Source organism: Uloborus diversus, chromosome 7 (genome assembly GCF_026930045.1).
Source record: "Uloborus diversus isolate 005 chromosome 7, Udiv.v.3.1, whole genome shotgun sequence".
Classification (NCBI taxonomy): Eukaryota; Metazoa; Arthropoda; class Arachnida; order Araneae; family Uloboridae; genus Uloborus; species Uloborus diversus.
This window is the reverse complement of record NC_072737.1, coordinates 165,311,196-165,333,242: the sequence shown is the minus strand read 5'-3', so window position 1 is coordinate 165,333,242 and position 22,047 is coordinate 165,311,196. Positions and strand designations below refer to the sequence as shown.

Here is a 22,047-nt window from a genome sequence, read left to right as displayed (position 1 = left end):
AGTAATAAATTAGATTGAAAATAAGTGTTTTATCTTTGAATATTGAACTATTTAATATAGAAGGTTGCTTTAACCGTTACGGCTTAAATGCCCGCACATGTTCTCTTTTAATAGAACACTTAAAATTCAAAACCAAAACCAATTGAACTGAGTCCGTTTTTTAAGTGTAATTTTTCGAACGTAGACAAAATGTATTTTTTTTTTTCAGCAGAAAGCAGAGGAGTAGAAAATGACTTCTTGCTAGTGAAGTTGATAATAATTTTAATGTTTTATATCGTATTCGCTCGAATTAAAAAAAATAAAGGTTTACTGGGTGAAACTCGTAGTATTAATTTGGCGTAGTATTTTTTCATTTGTACAAAAGTTTGAACACTGCTATTAGAAACATCTACATTTCAGCATACAATGAAAATGTTTTTCTGCACAAAAAGGATTTCCTTCAGGTAAATCTAATACTTTTTTATGCTTACATTATACTGAGTGGTCTGGATGAAGTCAAAGCGTAAAAAAAAGGAAGAACACCCTTCGATTAACAGTCAACTTATCCAAATGATAACCGTAGCCTGCGTAAAGGAGTCGAAACACCAAATAGCATTCCCATTGCATTTATTTAATTACGTGTGTATGTTATGAGTACATGTAATACGTAATACTAATATAAATTTGATATTCTGTCGGACAGCCCAAGCTTGCCCGAAGTTCAGATAGTTTATAACCGAATTCTCTACCGAAAAAAACTTATCAATTTAACCGAACAACTAAGTCCAGTGCTTTTAAGCTTTATTAAAATATAAACACACACACACACACACACAAGCTTTTTTTTTTTTTTTTTTTTTGCCGAAAGCCACGTAAAAAATTGGAAAACTGCATTAGAACTTTGCAAAAAAAAAAAGCATAAGAACTACAGGCTGCATCAAGGTTTTCAAACAGCAAGTGGCGTTTCCGAAAACTTGATTTTTCGACCGTAAGTCTATCTTTCGTCGTTAGCCAGACTGATAAGTTTTAAAATGAGAGGGGAATAATATATAAGATAAGATATTAAAGAAAAATGTTTTTATTTTTGAAAATTTTTACAATTTGTTACCGCAGGCTGCTTGAACCGTTATAACTTAGATGGCAGCACGTGTTCATCATTTAACAGCACGGTTAAAATACAAAATAAATTGAACTATGCTCTTTTTCAAGCGGAGCTTTTCGAATGTCGTAAAAATGTGATAAGCTATTTTTTTGAGCAATCACGATTGCTTATTGCTTTCATTTGACTATTTTGATGTCCTATCATTTTATTTTCCCACCGCCACCCTCCGCACTATCACCGTCGACCGGCTCCTCACGATGCTGCTCCTATAGCGAAAGCCGTCTCCAGGTTGCATCCATGTCATACACACACGCGCATACATACACAACTACGCACGCACACATACACACACATACACACCTACACACACACACCTACACACATACACAAACACACACACAAACACACAAAAAACATACACACAACTACTCACACATTCATGCCTGCACACAGACACAAACACATATGCCTATACACACATACACATACCCCGCCCCCATGCACCCACATTCATACACACAACAACCCACACATTCATGCCTGCACACAGACACAAACACATATGCCTACACGCACTTACACATTACCCCTACACACAAACACACATACCCCCCCTCCACACACACAAACACACACGCCTACATACACACACTCGTGATCGCGAAAAACCTAATTTGAATTCAAGATGTCAAAATTCAAATTATTTTTTATTTATTTATTTATTTATTTATTTATTTATTTTTTTGAAAAAATATATATATATATATATTTTACCCTTCAAATTCAGGTAGTAATCTTTGTACAAAGAGTCAAAAACTCATTAGAAGAAAATGTATTTCAATATACGATTTATTATTTTTTTCTGAACAAAAAACAATTCTATTGTAGTCTGAAATCTTAAACCTGTTACTTATATTTTCGCTTACATTATGCTTTAATTTTCTTACCAGAGCCAAAGCTTCAAAAAAAAAAAAAAAAAACGTACAATTCAGAAGTATTTTAGCACAAAATCACATCAAGTTTTCATAACAGCAAAGTGCGTTTTCTACTCATTTATTCTATTCCCTCGTATTTGTTATTTACTTAATTAAGTGTTCGTGTAATGAACGATATTTCTCTAATTTTTTGATGCAGATTGTCCAGACGTGGGTCCGAACACGCATTCTCCAGGTTACGAGGAGAACGCTCTGCCGATCAAGCTATTCAGCTCTGTCGGTCATAGTGCAAGTTAAAGTTATAAATTTAACCGAAGATCTCATTCTGTTTCTTTAAAACAGGTTTTTCGGCTGAAAAAAACAATTTTTAAACCGTGGGTCTATTTTTCGTCAGTAGCCAGCACCATAAGCCTTAAAATAAGGTGTAAATCAAAGAAATTGATCAAGAATTGAGGAAAATCTGGCGCAGAAACCAAAAACAGGCTACAGAAATAATATATAAGGATTGTCTTTTCTGACCCAGAAAAGTTATTTTGTCCTTTTGAGTGAGTTATGAAAAGTGCTTATTATTATTTTTTTTAATTCTGTTATTTTATTCTTTTTAGTGTAGATGCATTTCAGAAATAGAATAATGTTACCATCACCAAATTTCACCCCTTTTTTTCATATAAATGCTTCATACTAAAAGGAAAAAACAGTATGTGTCTAAACCTTTAAGAATTTGGCACTAAAATTAATCCTTGGGGGGGGGGGGGGGGTTCCTCTGTAGGATTTGTTTGAGTGGTAATTTAATCAAAACCATTTAAATATGAAAGGTTTGCGAAACTAATTCATATTTCCCAACATACAAGTTGCTGATGTTAAAAGATCTTAATATGTGTCTTTACTTAGCCTAGTTTTCGATTATTGACACAGATGAGGATAAAAATCCTAAGAAAGCAATGATAGTGGATACATTTCATGCTTGCTCCAGAGAAGCCTTGATTCAAAATTTTTATTATGATTACTATTAATATTGCTGTTGTAAGGCAACAAAATGTGTAACAATGGGTTTTATATCTAAACATTTAATGGGAAAATTACATGAAATAAGCTGTTTTCTATCCTAACCGAAATAATAATTTTATTTTACAACTAGTGGTACCCGCACGGCTTTGCCCGTAATAAAAAAATTAAAAGGTCTTTTGGTTCGCCTGTATATTTACAAATAATGTATGGTGAATTTTCTCGCCAATTGGCTTGTACTCATGTTACGGTTCCACGTTATGATAATTTCGTAATTTACTCGTCCATCTTATGACAGTTTTGTTCTTAAAATTGGAATAGAAAAAGAACCACATCGAATTTTCTAAAAATCGCTTCGAGGTGCACACCCCATGCTACAAGCTAACTTTGTGCCAAATTTCATGAAAATCGGCCGAACGGTCTAGGCGCTATGCGCGTCACAGAGATCCAGACATCCTCCGGACATCCAGACAGAGAGACTTTCAGCTTTATTATTAGTAAAGATTGGATTTTTTATCGTTAAGTTGTACCTTAAGATTAAGCAAATCGTTTAGGGTAATCCCGAAATTTCTAACTGGTCTAGTTACTGAGACATAAGCAAAAGCATGCCTCAGATTTTTCCATGACAATCAGGTCAAGTATAATAAATATGCTTAGAAAAAGAAAAGAAAAGAAAGAGAGAGAGAGAGAGAAAAAAAAGAAGTACAAATTAAACTCTCCCTTGGTCTTCGGAAGAAAGAAAATTTGTTATGACCATGTATGGTGGAGAAAATGTAAATAAGAATTACAGAATATCTTGAGGACACATAAAACTAGTGTGTTGTGGCCATCACGAAACTTTCTTCTATATATTTCTTATGAAGTCTGACCCCTTGCTTGAGAAGAAAGTAATGTTTCCAGAAAAAATAAAATTACGCAAACAAAAAACTTAAGGACTGTCCCAATTTCCGAATTATCACAAAAGCAAAGCAAAGAGCGAAAATTGAAAGTTATTTTAAAAGCCTAGCTTGAAGTAGCTACAAATATTTTATTTGTTAACAAGCATAAGATGGCAACAGTTGAAAATTTGGGACCCGGCGACACTGACGCAAGAAAAGAAAAAAGAAAAATTTTTTTTTTGAATTTTGACATCTTGAATTCAAATTATGTTTTTGGCAATCACGAGTACGTGTATGTATGCGTGTGTGTTTGTGTGTGTGGGGTATGTGTGTTTGTGTGTAGGGGGTATGTGTGTGTAGGCATGTGTGTTTGTGTCTGTGTGCTGGCATAAGTGTGTGGGTAGTTGTGTGTATGAATGTGTGTGGGGGGGGGGTATGTGTATGTAGGCATATGTGTTTGTGTCTGTGTGCAGGCATGAATGTGTGGGTAGTTGTTTGTATGTGTGTGTAGGTGTATGTGTGTAGGTGTATGTGTGTGTATGTGTATGTGTGTAGGTGTAAGTGTGTGTATGTGTATGTGTGTAGGTGTATGTGTGCGTGTGCGTATGTGTTTGTGTGTGCGCGTGTGTGTAGGACATGGATGCAACCTGGAGACGGCTTTCGCCATAGGAGCAGCATCGTGAGGACCTGGTCGACGGTGACGGTGCAGAGGTTGCTGGTGGAAAAATAAAATGATCGGACGCCAAAAACAGTCAAATGAAAGCAATAAGCAATCGTGATTGCTCACAAAAAGAGAGAAAGAAAAAGGAAGAACGGGAAAAAAAAGAAAAAAGGGGAGAAAAAACTCCGATTAAGCGTTAACGTAAAGATAAAGTAAAATTTACTCTAACGGTATTTACTGTTGTGGCACGTTTATAGAGTTAATTATTTTCTAGTAAGCAACTTGATTCTTTTTTCTTTTCCCCCCTTCTTTTTCTTTTCTTTTTCTTCTTCTTTTTTCTTTTTTCGGGGCGGGGGGTCCGGCGACAGAACTGACTAGAGACCCGCCTTGACTCTCTGCAGCCCTGTGCCTAACAGATTTTGAACCATCACCATACTTAAATTGAAATACGATTTTTTAGCATTCTTTTCCATTGTATAAACAAGAAATAAGAGCAGAAAAATATCTAACAAAAGTTGCCAAAAAATGTAAGCAGTTTACGCTCAAGTGATTATAATGGGGTTGTTTCCTTCAGTCAAAACTACTACTTTTAGTCACTGAAATTGATAGAATAAGCAAAAAAAAAAAAAATCATGGACTCAGAAAATACTTTAATTTTTCCAACAGTTATTTTTTATTTTTTTTTATTTTATTTTTTTTTTAATGTCCAATATTTCAAACAAGGCGTGGTCTTGATGACGTCACAAATAATGCACTCTGGCGCATCTTTCTTTGGTTTCCATGTTATGATAATCAAGAAGCAAATTAAATATTGCTCTCTACACTTGCTATCAACCCTATCGTTGCCAATACACGTGAGTAAAGATGCGAATTAAATATTTTGCTCTGTGAATGGCAGCACTGAATGGCATTTCATCATTTGTGATGTCATCGGCAGAAGCGTAAACAAATCCTATGTTTTTAAGCCTGCTCGTTCAGAAAAAAATACTTTTAAAATTTTGAAAACGACTCAATTTCAACGACGCACAGTACCGCCTCGTTTAACTGGACTAACTGGGACCAAAGGCAAATCCGTATAAATGAAAATCCGGACAATGAGGTCGTTTCCAAAATTTTAAAAGTATTTTTTTCTGAAAGAGCATGCTTAAAATCATAGGATCTGACCACTTTTTAAAATAATTTGTTTAAGTTTAATATTTTTAAAAAATTACTTAAATCGGTGCGCTTTCATTATTTACATTTCTCGCCGATGACATCACAAATGATGAAATGCCATTCAGGGCTGCCATCCACAGAGCAAAATATTTAATTCGCATCTTTACTCACGTGTATTGGCAACGATAAGGTTGATAGCAAGCGTAGAGCGCAATTTTAATTCCCTTCTTGATTATCCATAACGTGGAAATGCGGTAGAAGGATGCGCCAAAAAGCATCATTTGTGACGTCATCAAGATCACGCCTTATTTGAAAAATCGGACATTTAAAAAAAAATAATTAAAAAATAACTGTTGGGGAAAATGAAAGTATTTTCTGGATCCATGTTTTTTTTTTTTTTTTGCTTATTCTATCAATTTCAGTGGCAAAAAGTACTACTTTTGACTGAAGGAAACAACTCCATTTTCTGGTAGTATGGGTAAGAAGCGAAACAAATTCTTATGGGATAGGAGGGTTTGCAGTTTCAAAAAAGTGTTTTTTTTTTCGTTTTTGTTTCGTTTTGTAGTTAAACATTTCACAAATATATTCCCAAAATTTCAACTCGTTTCGAGCAAAATTCTCAAAGTTATCAAGTATTCAGTCTCCGCTCCTTCAAACTGTAGCTCCGACAGCTGCCGAATAAGAGAAAACGTAAAGATAAAGCAAAATTTACGCTTTTGGTATGAACTGTGGAACTTAAAATAGAGTTAATTGTTTTCTAGTAAGCAGTTTCGATTCTCCCCCCCCCCATTTTTTTCTTCTTCTTTTTTCCCTTTTCCTTTCTTTTCCCCCTTTTTTCTTCTTTCCCTCCTTTTTATTTCCCTTCTTTTCTTTTCCCCCTTTTCTTTTCTTTTTGAGCAATCACGATTGCTTATTGTTCTCACTTGACTGTTTTTGTCTTCCTATCAATTTATTTTCCCACCGCCACCCTCCGCACCATCACCGTCGACCGGGTCCTCACGATGCTGCTCCTATCGCGAAAGCCGTCTCCAGGTTGCATCCATGTCCTACACACACGCGCATACATACACAACTACACACACACACACACACATACACCTACATACACACACGCACACATACACACTTACACACACAAACACATACACACACAAAAACATACACACACACACACACACACACAACTACCCACACATTCATGCCTGCACACAGACTCAAACACATATGCCTACACACATATTCATACACACAACTACCCACACACTTATGCCAGCACACAGACACAGACACACAAGCCTACACACACATACACATACCCCCTATACACAAACCCACATACCCCCTACACACAAACCCACATACCCCCACATACAAACATGCACGCCTACATACCCACACTCGTGATTGCGAAAAAAATAATTTGAATTCAAGATGTCAAAATTCAAATTAATTTTTTTTTCTTCTTTCTTTTTTCGGGGGGGGAGGGAGGGCCCCGGCGAAATAACTGACCTATCTGCGGCCCTGTTCCCCTCCGCTCGAAACTTTAAATTCGTGGCTCCCCAACAGCCAGATAAACGAGATTCTACTGTTACGGCTATAGCGGACACAAAAAATACTGGAAATGGAGCAAAAAATCGAAATTTTTTTAAAACCTTTTTACTTCCTTTCACAAACGAGCTGATGTGTGCATCACATGACTTCCTTTTACACCAATTTAAAGTTATTTCCCCATTATTGGCAATTGTAATGTGATTCAATAGTTAACTCTCTAAATATCGCCAACAATGGCCAAGTTAAAGCTAGATTTGAAAAAAAAAAAAAAAAAAACGCCAAATTTATCGCCAAGTTGGCGACAAAACTTGCCGACCAAAAGTTTGGCGATATATTGCCAAGTGTTTACATAAATTATAACCACTTGAGTTTGCATTGAAATTAACATTGATTTCCCCCCAAAAAGTTGTAAAAGGCCCCATTCTGAATGCAACCAAAAAGGAAGGTGCACAACTAGACCCCACTAGTAGTCTACGTACCGAATTTTAACTTTCTAGGATATACCGTTCGTGAGTTATGCGACATACATACGCACATACATACGGACGTCACGAGAAAAATTGTAATTAACTCGAGGAATGTCAAAATGGATATTTCGGGTGTCTACACTGTTAAAACTACAGGTTGCGTTTGGTACCTTTCAGGGGTGAAACGCTTGTTCACCAGCGACACACAATACGGAGCCGGAATGGCACCTCTTACTACGGCGAAAAATGGGCACCTTTTAAAAGACAGGCAGCGCGGGTGAAAAGAAGGAACCTTCGGAGAGAAAAATGGCACCCTCACTGATTTCTACAGTAGATCCTCTTCCCCCTCCCCCCTATTGTGTGCGTTTTTGAATATTATTGTGTTCTATTTATTGTTTGGGTTTATGATAGACAAAGTCTTGGTACTTTTTTCACATTGAATTCATTTTGGATTAAAACTTGTCATTTAAGGCATTTGATCACATTTCAGACTTTTCAACATAATATAGAAGTGTTCATAACTTCAATTCCTCTATCTGAGTTCTAACTCTCATAAAAACCCTTGGATTGCTCAGTAGTTTTAAATGATATTGACATTTACTATAGCATGATACTAAAAATTAAGAGTGTAGGCATTTATGGATAATTTACAAGCACAGCGAAAATTATTCAGTTATATTACAATCACGGAAAAATCAAACCGTTTCATAAAATGCAGGCGTTTCATAAACGTTCAAAATATTTTAATCAAGAGTAACATATTGATACGTACTATATAGTTCAACATTTGAATATCCTATTTGAACATAAGTAATCTAAAAAAGCACTTTTTTTTCTTTGTTAAATATAAATTTTTTTGACATTAAAAATCAAAACAAATTTTTAGCATCCTACATAATGAAAAGCATTGGAAACAGAAATTAGAGAGAGAAAAAAAAAAAAAATAAACGCGTCTAGCCACTGCATTCGGTTTTTGAAATAACACCAACGAAATATTTTCACGTAATGAGTCATGGCATGAAACACACAGAGAGATTTCTTTTCAAAGCTTTTTTTTTTCTTTGCTACGTCTACGCAGTTATTTTATTGAGAAGATAAAGACATTTAGTGTATCTGCTGTAGCACTTAGTTACATCATTGAATTTTCATCCCGGTTACTTATTATTTCGTATTGCTAACAATAAACAATTTTGGGGAAAATCCGTGAGACAGCAGACGTGACAAGCAATGAACACCATATATTAGTACACGTGATAAAAAAAAGCCATACATCACTATGTTAAAACGGTTAACTATAAACAATAAGCAGTACTCAGTTTACTTTGTTGAAACACAACTCTGAAAACACTAAAAGCCTGTTGGAAAGCCTTAAATGTTATACCATGATTAAATGCCTGTACTTACGCAAGGTTTTGAAGGTTTGTCCCAGAAATGTTGAATTTTAATCCAGTTTCGTTGTCTATTCAAATGTGAAAATTTAATGTACCAGCAGCTACGTTACAGCATCGTCGTCGGCCATTAAAATGGTTGAATTGAACTTATGCCGGAGTGCACAGCGCATGTGCGAGCGAGGCACCTTTGCGGAGGAAAACAGTGGCTATTGGCTACTGCGTGAGCTGATGGCCCTTCATTACCTTCTTTCATCCACTGAGGTGCTAAAAGATATCGGAACAATATTTCCTAGCCTCTGTGGCACCCTGTGGCTCCGTCTTTGCACCCTACGGCGGAAAATCGCACCCAGCTGGCACCTCTGGTTATAACAGTGTATACGTTCTTAGGAACTTGCGTGTGGTCGGGTCGAGAAAAAAAACTCAACATTAATTCGGGGGTGAGCAAAATGGAAAATAAGGCCGAACTTTGAGAGAAAATTTTTTTCGCGAATACAATACTTCCTTTTTTGTAAAAGGAAGTAAAAAGAAAATGATATATTTCGCAAAAAAAAAATTCATTCAACAATCGACTTTAATTTCCATTTTGCTCACCCCGAATGAATCTTGAGTTTTTTTTTTTTCGACTCGACCACACGTGCATATAATATACCTAAAAACGTATAGCCGCCCGAAATATCCATTTTGACGATTCCCGAGTTAATTACAACGGATTTTCTCGTGACGTCTGTATGTACGTATGTATGTGCATATGTACGTATGTGCGTATGTATGTCGCATAACTCAAGAAAGGTATATCCCAGAATGCTGAAATTAGGTACGTAGACTCCTAGTGAGGTCTAGTTCAGCACCTCCCCTTTTGGTTGCATTCAGGTGTTTCTAAACGGGTCTTTTGCCCCTTTTTGGAGGGAAACCATTGTTAATTTCGATGCAAATTCAAGTGGTGTTATAATTTGTCGGACACTTGGTGATATATCGCCAGTCTTTTGGTCGCCAAGTTTTGTCACCAACTTGGCGACAAATTTGGCGACTTTTTTTTTTTAATCCGGTTCCAATTTGGCCATTGTTAGTGATATTTAGAGAGTTAACTATTGAATCACATTAAAATTGCCAATAATGGGGAAATAACATTAAATTGGTGTAAAAGGAAGTCATGCGATGCAAACATCAGCTCGTTTTTATACTTAGCTATTGTATTCAGGGCTACAAGAATTTTTTCATTCCATGTATTATTTAATGAATTATGGGTTAGTTTTGCTTTGCGCATCCGTGATCACGCCCCTTAGTTCACATATTGTTGCACGTATACACTGCCGTCACGATTTACATAAAAACCTAAACCTAAAAGTTTCCACATAGACCACAATATTTATCGAATTAAAATGAAACTTTAGAAACACATTCAGATATTATCTAGTTATAGTTGTATGTATGAATTTCAGTAATGACAGTTATGTAAAATTAGTTAAAAGTTCAATTCTTTTGTTGTTAAAATCACCGTATTTGCTGAAAATTTCACATAAATTTTCACTCTGAGTCAATTTTTTATAAATTTTCTCATAAAACATCACGCGTAATGCATAAATTAATGTACTTATGCCTTTTGATTGAAAAACAAGTGGAAATTCAAAGTTTGAAAAAAAAAAAAAAATGCCGCATAGGATAATTTGAAACTTGTGAATTTTTCGTGTAATTTTTTACTTCCTTTTACAAAAAAGGAAGTATTATATTCGCGAAAAAATTTTCACTCAAAATTCGGCCTTACTTTCCATTTTGCTCACCCCCAAATGAATGTTGAGTTTTTTTTTCAACCCGACCACACGCGGATAAGTGCCTAAGAATGTATAGGCCCCCGAAATACCCATTTTGACATTCCCCGAGTTAATTATAACGACTTTTCTCGTGACGTCCGTATGTATGTATGTGCGTATGTGCGGATGTATGTCGCATAATTCAAGAACGGTATGCCCTAGAAAGTTGAAATTTTATACGTAGACTCCTAGTGGGGTCTAGTTGTGCACCTCCTCTTTTGGTTGCATTCGGGTGTTTCTAAAGGGGTCTTTTGCCCCTTTTTTGGGGGAAATCATTGTTATTTCGATGTAAACTCAAGTAGTGTTATAATTTGGCGATACACTTGGCGATATATCGCCAGTCTCTTGGTCGCCAAGTTTCGTCACCAACTTGGCAACAAATTTGACGGTTTTTTTAAAAATCTGTTTCAATTTGGCCACTGCTGGTGATATTTGGAGAGTAAACTATTGAATCATACGTCTGTATGTACGATTGTATGTATTTATGTATGTATGTCGCATAATTCAAGAAAGGTAAGTACTAGAAAGTTGAAGTTTGGTACGTAGACTCCTAGTGGGGTCTAGTTGTGCACCACTGTTTTTGGTTGTATTCGAATGTTCCAAAATGGGGCCTTTTACACCTTTTTTGGAGGAAATCAATGTTAATTTCAATGCAAACTCAAGTGGTGTTATAATTTATGCAAACACTTGGCAATATATCGCGAAGCTTTTGGTCGCCAAATTTTGTCGACAACTTGGCGAAAAATTTGGCATTTTTTTAAAATCTGGTTTCTATTCGGCCATTTTTGGTGGTATTTAATAACTATTGAATCACATTAAAATTGCAAATAATGGGGAAATAACTTTAAATTGGTGTAAAGGAAGTCATGTAATGCACACATCAGCTCGTTTTTATCTTAAATTTCACAAAAAATATTCATTTTTTTTTGCACCAATTTTTTTTAACTTATCGTCGCTAAAAAAAACAAATGGGCGTATCTCACTTTTAAGCATTTTGCAGAAACCTGATTTATAGAATTCCAGTTTACTGTATCGCTAGAGAACCTCCCCCAGTGTGAGGGACTGTAACTTTTTTACTATTTATTGTAGAGATACGCGCATGGGTCACATTATAAAATCGGTTTTTGGACATTTCGGTGGTGGTCACAACTCATTTTTCGATTTTTGAGCAATCACGATTGCTTATTGCTTTCATTTGACTGTTTTGATGTCCTATCATTTTATTTTCCCGCCAGCACCCTCTGCAGCACCACCCTCGACCGGCCGCCTCACGATGCTGCTCCTCTAGCGAAAACCGTCTCCAGGTTGCGTCCATATCCTACACTTAACACGAATACATACACGCACGTACACACACACAAACACATACATACATACCTGCACACACATACACAAACACACACACGCATACATACAGACACCTACACATACACACAACTACCCACACACTCACGCCTGCACACAGACACAAAACACATATTATGCCTACACACACATACACAAACACATATGCAACACACACACACATTCCCCCCCCCCCACACACAAACACTCATACACACAACTACCCACACACTCATACCTGCACACAGACATAAACACACATGCCTACACACATACACATACCCCCTACACACAAACACACATACCCCCTCCCCCACACACACATAAACACACACACCTACATACACACACACACACACACGTGATTGCGAAACACATAATTTGAATTCAAGAAGTCAAAATTCAAATTAATTTATCCTTTTTTTTTTTTTTGAGATACTTCCATTCGTTTTTTTAGCGAGGAAATAAACAAGCACACAAAGTTTTAGGCATCTAGATCAATTATTGAAGAAGAAAAAATGTGTCCACTGTAGCCTTAAATTGAAGTGCCAATTTATTGCTGCGGGACTAATAAATGTTCTTTTTTTTCTTCAGGTTCATGAACAGCAGAGCATCCGGAAACAAAGCCTACATTCCCACCGATATGGAACACATTGCCAACGTCTTGACTCATGCAGTAAGTTGCATCAACGGTCTAGTAAGTTGCATCAACAGTCTAGTAAGTTGCATCAACGGTCTCCTCTCTCAACCTAAGCTCGACTTTTATTGCTGCAGTTTTCTTTTCTTACCTCTAAAATCCGAGATTGTTTGAAACAGTGGGAAAACTTCAAAGAATTTAGCATTTTTTTTCCTCTATCGATAGATCAATTTGATGTTCAATTTGATTTTTTTCCATGTTAGAATTCGAGAGCATAAAGTTCTTAAAGTATCGAACGAAGTTCATTAAAAATTAGAAAAAAACTTCGGGTAAGAACATGCGCGCGCATATTCGGAATTTTAAAGGAGGGGGGGGGGCAGCTCAGATATTTTCTCCATGTTTTAGCAGGGTATTTTCCGCAAGGCAGTACAGATGAGAGTTATTAAAATTTGACATTTTTAATAGCTGGGTCATTCCATGCGAAATGAGCAAATCACCTGTGGCTGACGTGTCACAGATTTCAATGAAAATTTTTATTTAGGTAAACCATGCATATCTATGAGGGAATGCAAAGTATGGAAGTTTAAAAACGGTTTGTTGCTTTGTTATTGAAAGTAGAAGTTGATGCTTACGCTAAGCCTAAATTTTCAGAGTTCATAGCGAACAGTTTGTGACTCAATAACTCCATAAGTTATAAACGTACACTTGAAAAATAAATATCTCCATATTCTATAAACAAATCTCTATTGGGAAAAAGCAAAGTAAAATGTATTAGGATCTTTTTTTGAATCTGAGATATTAACAAAGATTGAAATTTTGCCAATTTACTTCAGATTTCAATTCACTCTTCCAGCTCTTTTAATGAAAAAATAACAGTAAAAATGATTCAGATTGAAAAACTATCTATAACTGACTATCTGCTCTAATTTCGTAATTGTTTATGAATTTCTTGATGACGAAATCGTACTTTGAAAAATCAAAAATTTCCGAAAATTTCATTTTTTCCTCTATTTCAGATGTTTTTTTTGAAGATGAGGGAATGCTCTAAATTTACTCAAATTTTTTTACGTAACACATTGAAGTGTCTTTTAGATGCTACTAAATTTTAATCATTGGTATCAGCGTATTTTTGTTGCTAGAGTAACTTGCACTAAGGTAAAATTTCATTAGTTACTTCTTTTTATTGTAAGTTTAGCAAAACTAACCATTTCTTTCGTGTTTCATTTTCTCAAAAGCATGTTTATGAAGTACTTGCTGAAATGTTTCCTTAATTATTGTGTTGAATTTTCCTCTCCATTCGTGATATAGGGGAAAAAATAGCTCTTAGAGAACATACTAAGTTTAAAGATATGAGCAGAGGACCATCTCGTCTAATTCACAATAGCGTTTGAGATTGGGCTATGAGTATGAGGAAGTTTGTTTTATCCATGAATAAGATATTTAAGGAAATACACTTCATCCCCTTTTGGTTTATAGGGGTCTAAAAATGTCATTTTTCCGATTTTTGAGGGGCTGTAATCTATAAAGGGTACACAAACACACAGCAACAGTTACATATTCTTTTTGGCATGGTTCCAGTAATAAGTTTTTGCCGTATTTCATTTTGTGTTTCCGTCCCCTACGCGAGTTATCCCCCTTTGAAATGAGTAAAATTTTTACATTTGACCTTGAACTTCAACCTGTTGCCATTATTTTAATTATTAACTTACAGCTACGTAACTCAGCATGTAAGACTATCAACTTATGCACTTCAACATCAAATCTTTAAATTAACTATCATAAATGTAATTCAAATAGATTTTGGCCAAAATGCAAAAAGTCCCCTTTTTGACTACGAAAATCCCGTTTGATGACCTCTAAAAAATCAAAGGTCCAGTTGAGAGAAAAAATAAAAGTGGTTTTAAACATCTTTCATATGCAGCTTTAAGGGATATGAATTTCAAATTAAAAATTTAAAATGGTCGAGCGCACGCATTCGTCAAATCTGTACGGATGACCCATAAAACACAAAGAAAATGCTATTTTTCTGAATTTAATTTTATGTTTGGAAATTGAAAACCAATTTCGTGTTTCTTCAGGCAAATAGTAGAAACACAGCTCTATATTCTTGCAAAATTTTAAAGTTGTCTGAATTTTCCCTCATTTTAATTTTTGTGTCTATGTGAAGGAGAAAATCATCATTTTACAAAATGTCACTAAGTTTAAAACTGATTTTGAAGACAAAGGAGTTAAAATACAACTTCAAAAGTAAGGTAGTTTTTTTATGATACTAAGCACATTATTGGGTATTAATTTCAGCAAAGCTAATGCATTCCTTAAAGATTGAGATTGAAAAATAAAATGCTTAATTATGAGAAAACTGAAATATTTTCAGTTTTTGAAACTCGGTTAAAAGTCAACTATAATAACTTTGAAAATTTTAGTGATATCAGATTAATTACTCTACTCCATAGATGGTAACAACATATAACTTTTACGTTTTCATTAAATAGTTAATAAGATACAAGCCTTCAAAAATGCAAAATTTAGCATTAATGAGAATGCAGTTCAATTTGACCAATTTTCAATCGCATGTAGCTATTCAAATAAAAAATACTAAGCAAAAATATTTTAGATATTTTTATACAGGCATAAAAGGAACCTGTATACCAAATTTCATAAAAATCTGTTACCATGCGGCCACCACTTTTTTGTGAATTTTGCTCATTTCGTATGGAATGACCCAGCTTATTCTTTAATGGCTGGAGAAAAAATGCTTTTACATTTTTGCTAAGAAAAAAGTACTAAAACAAAGAAAGTTCTCATTTCTAAATGGAGACTCACTCTCACCCTCACTCCTCCCCCCCCCCACATATGGGCCCCCGTGGGTAAGAATAAGAAATTACTTCTTAAACTATAACTTTAAAAATCAATCGCGACATATTTTTGTTTGTATGTTTTCTTGAAGAAATGGTAAATACAAAACTTAATATTTCAATTAAACAGGAATAAGCAAATTTTTCAGTCTTTACATTTGAAACAAAGATGCTCCTGACACAGTATTATTTTAATTAATAACTTTGTTTCTTACAATTTAATTATTGGCATGCGTCACGTACGGGATATCCAAAGGCATCATGCAGTTTGCTGTATACATTATTTAATATGTTTTCTCTATTAATATAGCAATGACGAAACAAATTGTTGGCTCTGAAAGCTAAGGTTTTATCATAAAGGAAACATATCTCATTTGTTGAGAAATAATAATTTAAACTGTTGGAAAAAAATATATACAGGGTGGCGACAGGAACTGTGAAAAAAAGTTCCCTGACTTTTCCCTGATTTCCCTGATTAAGTTCACCAAATTTCCCTGATTTACGTTACCAATGATAATGGTTTTCTTTCTTTGCTCTACTTGAAATCTATTGTATGCTTGTATTAAATGCAGTATTTTAAACGTTTTAAGTTGTGTAAAGTTGTTGAACTAAAGATATATTTTAAAAAGATGCTACTTTTTTTAATAAAATGGTTATAAAAAAAAGACAATGTTTTTGGAAGGAAAGAAAAACCAACAAAACAGTATATTAAATTTTTATACATGGAAAGATTATAGAAAATTCAAAAAAAAAAAAACTTTACTTTCAGAAACCACTTAGCATAAAAAATTTAAGAAACTATTCAAATTACTCTTAAAAACATGTGTGTATTTATGATAGAACTAAAAGTAATTGAAATTATTTTGAACTAAGTTTTCAAACAGTATAATAATTGTTGCAAGAATAACAAGTAATAGTGAAAGAATAGAAGTAATGTAGTTATTCTTATCTAACTAATTGACACATTTATGCAAAATAGATGAAACCATTTGACATCCACTCATAGGGAGCTTTTCTCTAATCAAGAATATAGGTTTTAATGAATGAATACAGCATTTTAACAATAAAAAAATAAAAATATTTACTTAAGTTCACAAGTTAACTCTATTTCAAATGAGTTCAGTATGTAACCAAAAAAAAATCTTAGATTGCTTTTGTAACAAACAACTTTGAATGCAAGAAAAAAAAAGCAATTAGTTAATATCAAAATATATAAAAGAATACAACTTGGTTATAAAATTAAAAAATTACTTAAGTCTGAAGAAAAGAAAACCTTTATAATCTGTGGCGACAACAAATAGTATAACGGCAAAAAACAAAGTTTTTTTAATTGAAAGTTCTATTTTAGCAATTAAATTAAAAACCCAAAGAAGTAATAACTTTTAAGCTTTTATAGTATTAATTCAAAAACCACCAAAGATTTCTTCTTGAAATCGTGATTACAGTACTTAATTACTTCGAGACAATGGAATAAAGGCAACAAGCTAAGGCATTAATAAAGGCTTCCTCTTTGCCTGTATGGTTGTTTATTTTACGTAGCATTGAAAGTGTAAAAGGAAATTTCAAGCTAGGTAAAATAAACAACCTAACAGACACAGAAGCAATCTTAATAAGTTCATCCTGTGGTTATAAGTAACATTTAATACTTTGACGTTGAGGAAAAAAGATGCACAAATATGCGGCAGTGTATAATCGCACCTCATTAATTTTACTTTTTTGAACAGATAATTGGCGGAAAATGCGTAGGGAATTAGAGTATTTAATTTTGTAAAGCAAAAAAAAAAAAAAAAATTTCTTCATAAAATCAATTTTCCCTGATTTTTTGTTATTTTTTCAAAATTCCCTGATATTTCCCTGATTTTTCCCTGATTAATAAAGTTCCCTGACTTTTCCCTGATCTCCCTGATTTCCCTGATCTGTCGCCACCCTGATATATGTATGTGGGCCCATTCCACTGAGAACGGTCATTTTGTCGTGCACGTGACGGTTCCTATATTTAATTTTAAAAAAACGAGCTGATGTGTGCATCACATGATTTCCTTTTACTCCAATTTAATGTCATTTCCCCATTACTGGCAACTTTAATGTGATTCAATAGTTTACTCTCTAAATATCACCAACAGTGACCAAATTAAAACTAAAAAAAAAAAAATCGCTAAATTTGTTGCCAAGTTGGCGACAAACCTTGGCGACCAAAAAACTGGCGATATATCGCCAAGTGTCAGCGAAATTATAACACCACTTGAGTTTACATCAAAATTAACAATGATTTCGCCCCAAAAAGGGGCAAAAGACTCCTTTAGAAACACCCGAATGCAACTAAAAGGGGAGTTGCACAACTAGACCTCACTAAAAGTCTTCTAGGACTTACTGTTCTTGAGTTATGCGACATACATACGCACATACGCACATAAGCACATACGCACAGACATACATACGTACATGCAGACGTCACGAGAAAATTCGTTGTAATTAACTCGGGAATCGTCATTACCGATATTTCGCGTGTCTATACGTTCTTAGGCACTTATCCACGTGTGTTCGAGTCGAAAAAAAAAAACTCAATATTCATTTGGGGGTGAGTAAAATGGAAATTAAGGTCGATTTTTGAGTAAAAATTTTTCCGCGAATACAATACTCTCTTTTTTGTAAAAGAAAGTAAAAAAGAAGTAATTTTAAATGATAATGACGAAATTTTTTTGCTCAAGAAGTCACACATACGTTTGTGATTTCTTAAGCAACAAAATTTTGTTCATTGTCCTTTCAAATTATTATTTTAAGGAAATTTATGAAGCGTCACGTGCGGGAAAAAATGACCGTTTTCCGTGCAATGGCCTTACAACGTTAAATCTCGTAAATTTGCAGGGAACTGCAAACACGTATTTTGTGGTTACAGGGAACCTCTTTTCAACACAGGAGAGCTTGTTGATGAACAGACATTCTTTTATTTGTTCTTGGGGTATTTATTTTTTATTTTAAAAAATGCACAAAGACCACTTTTTTTTTTCAAGTGAGAAGTTTGACACAGTTTTGTAATTAATTCTATGAATGAACATTGCGCAAAGAAAACAGAAATCGCAGTTCAACGTTTCTGAAAAGTATGAAAATAATGCGCAGGAACATTGCATTCCTTCTATAAAAAACAATACAGTAAATCATTTTTAGGACCGAGCTTGGGTTTAATTTTATTTCTTGTCTCAAAATGGGGTTGTTTCCTTCAGTCAAAAGTACTACTTTTAGTCACAGAAATTGATAGAATAAGCAAAAAAAAAAAAAAAAATAATAATAATAATAAATAAATAAATAAATAACATGAACCAAGAAAATACTTTCATTTTCCCAACAGTTATTTTTTAATTATTTTTTTTTAAATGTCCGATTTTGAAAACAAGGCGTGGTCTTTATGACGTCACAAATGATGTCATTTGGCGCATTTTTCACTGCGTTTCCACGTTATGATAATCAAGCAGCAAACAACCATATCGTTGCCAGTACACGTGAGCAAAGATGCGAATTAAATATTTTGCTCTTCTGAATGGCAACAGTGAATGGCATTTCATCATTTGTGATGTCATCGGCTGAAACGTTAAAAAATGAAAGCGCACCGATTAAAGTAATTTTTTAAAAATATTAAAGTTAGTCAAACTATTTAAAAAATGGTCAGATCCTATGTTTTTAAGCATACTCTCTCAGAAAATAATACTTTTAAAATTTGGGAAACGACCCCATTATCATTTCGCAATTCGGATGAAATCAATCACATCTCGGCTGCTAATAGCTCACGAAATCTGGCAATGCTATTATGAGCCACGAGGGAAATAATTAGGACTAGAGTTACTTCAGAAGGCTGGATATTCGGGTTGATTCTTTTATTTTTCTTTCATTAGAAAATGGATTTATTCATAGGTTTTAAGCTTCTCATTCTTTGATGTAAATCGTAATTTTCATGATTAGAAAACACAGGTCTTTTCTTAACCCAAATGAATAATTTTGATTTCGCTGGCATGTTCTTTTGGATAGGTCCGTAGTTCCATTTCTCCTGGGCACTCAAAAATATACGTTTTATGCAAAGACATTTCCGATAGAATACATTGATTAAGGGGGGGAAATCAGTTTAGGAGGTCGAAATTTTAGTGTTTTCGGTGATTTTTTTAACAGGAAAGAAATAATCAGAATTTCTTTAAACTTGGAGGATATTTTATTCATCATTTAAGGTACACCTTGTCGTTTTTTGAAGCCATTTCCACCAGATTTAGTGGAGTTAGAAGCTGGTGTCCATGGGCGGTCGCCATCAGAGTTTGTTGCTGTTGTGCATTACTGAAGCCACAATTTTTGTCTGTAATCATTACAATTTTTCTTTCTCATAAACAACATATTTCTTTAGAATATAAACCTAATTGTGATTTTTAAAAAAAGTTGAAAATTGCACGTTTTTGAAGCGTTGATTACAATGTTATGTTTTTCTACTTTTTTTTTCTCGCATTTCTTGCATTAAAAAAATATTTTTATTAATAATATCATCAAAAAGTTAGGTTTATATAGAGTACTAGTGGCACCGCACGGCTTTGCCCGTAATAGAAAATTAAAAGATCTTTTGGTTCACCTGTATAATGTATGGTGAATTTCCTCGCCAATTGGCTTGTGTCCTTGTTACGGTTCTACGTTATGATAATTTCGTAATTAACTCGTCCATCTTATGGTAATTTTGTTTTTAAAATTGGCATAGAAAAAGACCCACATCGAATTTTCGAAAAATCGCTTCGAAGTGTACACCCCCATGCTCCAAACTAACTTTGTGCCAAATTTCATGAAAATCGGCCCAACGGTCTAAGCGCTATGCGCGTCACAGAGATCCTGACAGACAGACTTTCAGTTTTATTATTAGTAAATATAAAGATAATTGAATAAAGAATATTCACACAAATTTTTAGAGCGATTAGTCTATAACTCTGAGCTAGAAGCTGAAAAAAGTTGTTTCGAGAAAAAAGCGTTCGAAAAAAAAAATGCTGTGAACATTTTCGAATTTCCACAGTCACTTTATCGGAACTAATCAGAATTGTTCACTCAAGTTTTGCCAACATATTCTTGAATGGTTTTACTAACATTTTGTGACATTAAAATAATAATAATAATAATAATAATAATGTTTTTTTTTGGGGGGGGGGCGGTCTAAATTGATTTCTCCTCTTAATGATTTTTAAATCTGCGTGCGTTTTTGTAGAACACGGCGAGTGACCGAGTGAAAAATCTAAACAACAACAGCGATAAAAGCACAAATTTGCATAACACAAATACAGTATCGAGGTTACATTTCACCATACAGTACTCCAGGGTCCAACGTACCTACCACACGTGGTTTAATCGGTTGGATGGGGCCCTGAAGACAGCTCTATTTCTGATACAGACCAAGAGTCGAGCAACCCCTGGTCCAATACCCCCGATGATATTGATTTGGAATGGAAGCCTGTAGGATTTTGTGACCACGACAGATTTAACAAACACCATCAGTCACTATTAGCAAACACGGAAAATCTTCGATCTCCAAGCATTTAAGTAGTTTCAATATGGCACTTTCAAGTCATACAGAACTGAAATTACAGTCGAACCCCCATACATCGAACTTCCACATATCGAAATTGTCTATATATCGAAATCCCAGCAAATTTCTATGTTCATTACATAGAAAAAATGTTTCTATATATCGAAAAAAATTCTATACATCGAATTTTTTTTCGAGACATTAGTAGATTTTTTTCCGCTTCAGACTGTTTGTCTCATGAAAAATAAAGGTTTGGGGAGAAAATTATGTTCACTAAAGGTTGCTACGAAACTCGTAAAGAATCTGGGGTTGAGGGGTGTGTAGAAAGGTCGTTGTTTCGTTCTTAAATTCCCTCAAGTTCTTTTCAAATATCTTAGTTGAAACCAGTAACATTGTCAAATCAGTTTTAAGTTATCCCTTTTGTCTGTTGATTATCATTCCTAGTCGTTTTAGCTGCAGTTAAAATCATTCAAGTTAAGTAGATTGATTTTTTACTTTTCTCTCGATTACATTCTCAAAACGAAAATCCCCATAATGTTGCGGATCAAGTTGAATTGCCGAAGAATGAGGATGTCGAAGAATGAAGATCTATGAAGGCGCAAAAAATGTAATCTCTGTTATTTTTTTAATTATTAACTTTCATTTAATCCGATGCTCGTATAAATTAGAAATTAGGTTCCATACACGAAAATTAGCTTTAATTTTAATGTTTTAGGAGATTTTTAGGATAAAATGAGATC

At 34.3% G+C, this 22,047-nt stretch overlaps 1 protein-coding gene across 1 annotated transcript in view; it reads left to right on the top strand.

Annotated features, from left to right (window-relative positions):
* Positions 1-22,047, top strand: part of LOC129225897 (monocyte to macrophage differentiation factor 2-like) — a 111,878-nt gene that overhangs the window by 26,389 nt on the left and 63,442 nt on the right. The window contains exon 2 of the mRNA XM_054860428.1: positions 12,871-12,952. Within this exon, the coding sequence (XP_054716403.1) occupies positions 12,871-12,952 (82 nt within the window). The remainder of the gene's footprint in view (positions 1-12,870; positions 12,953-22,047) is intronic.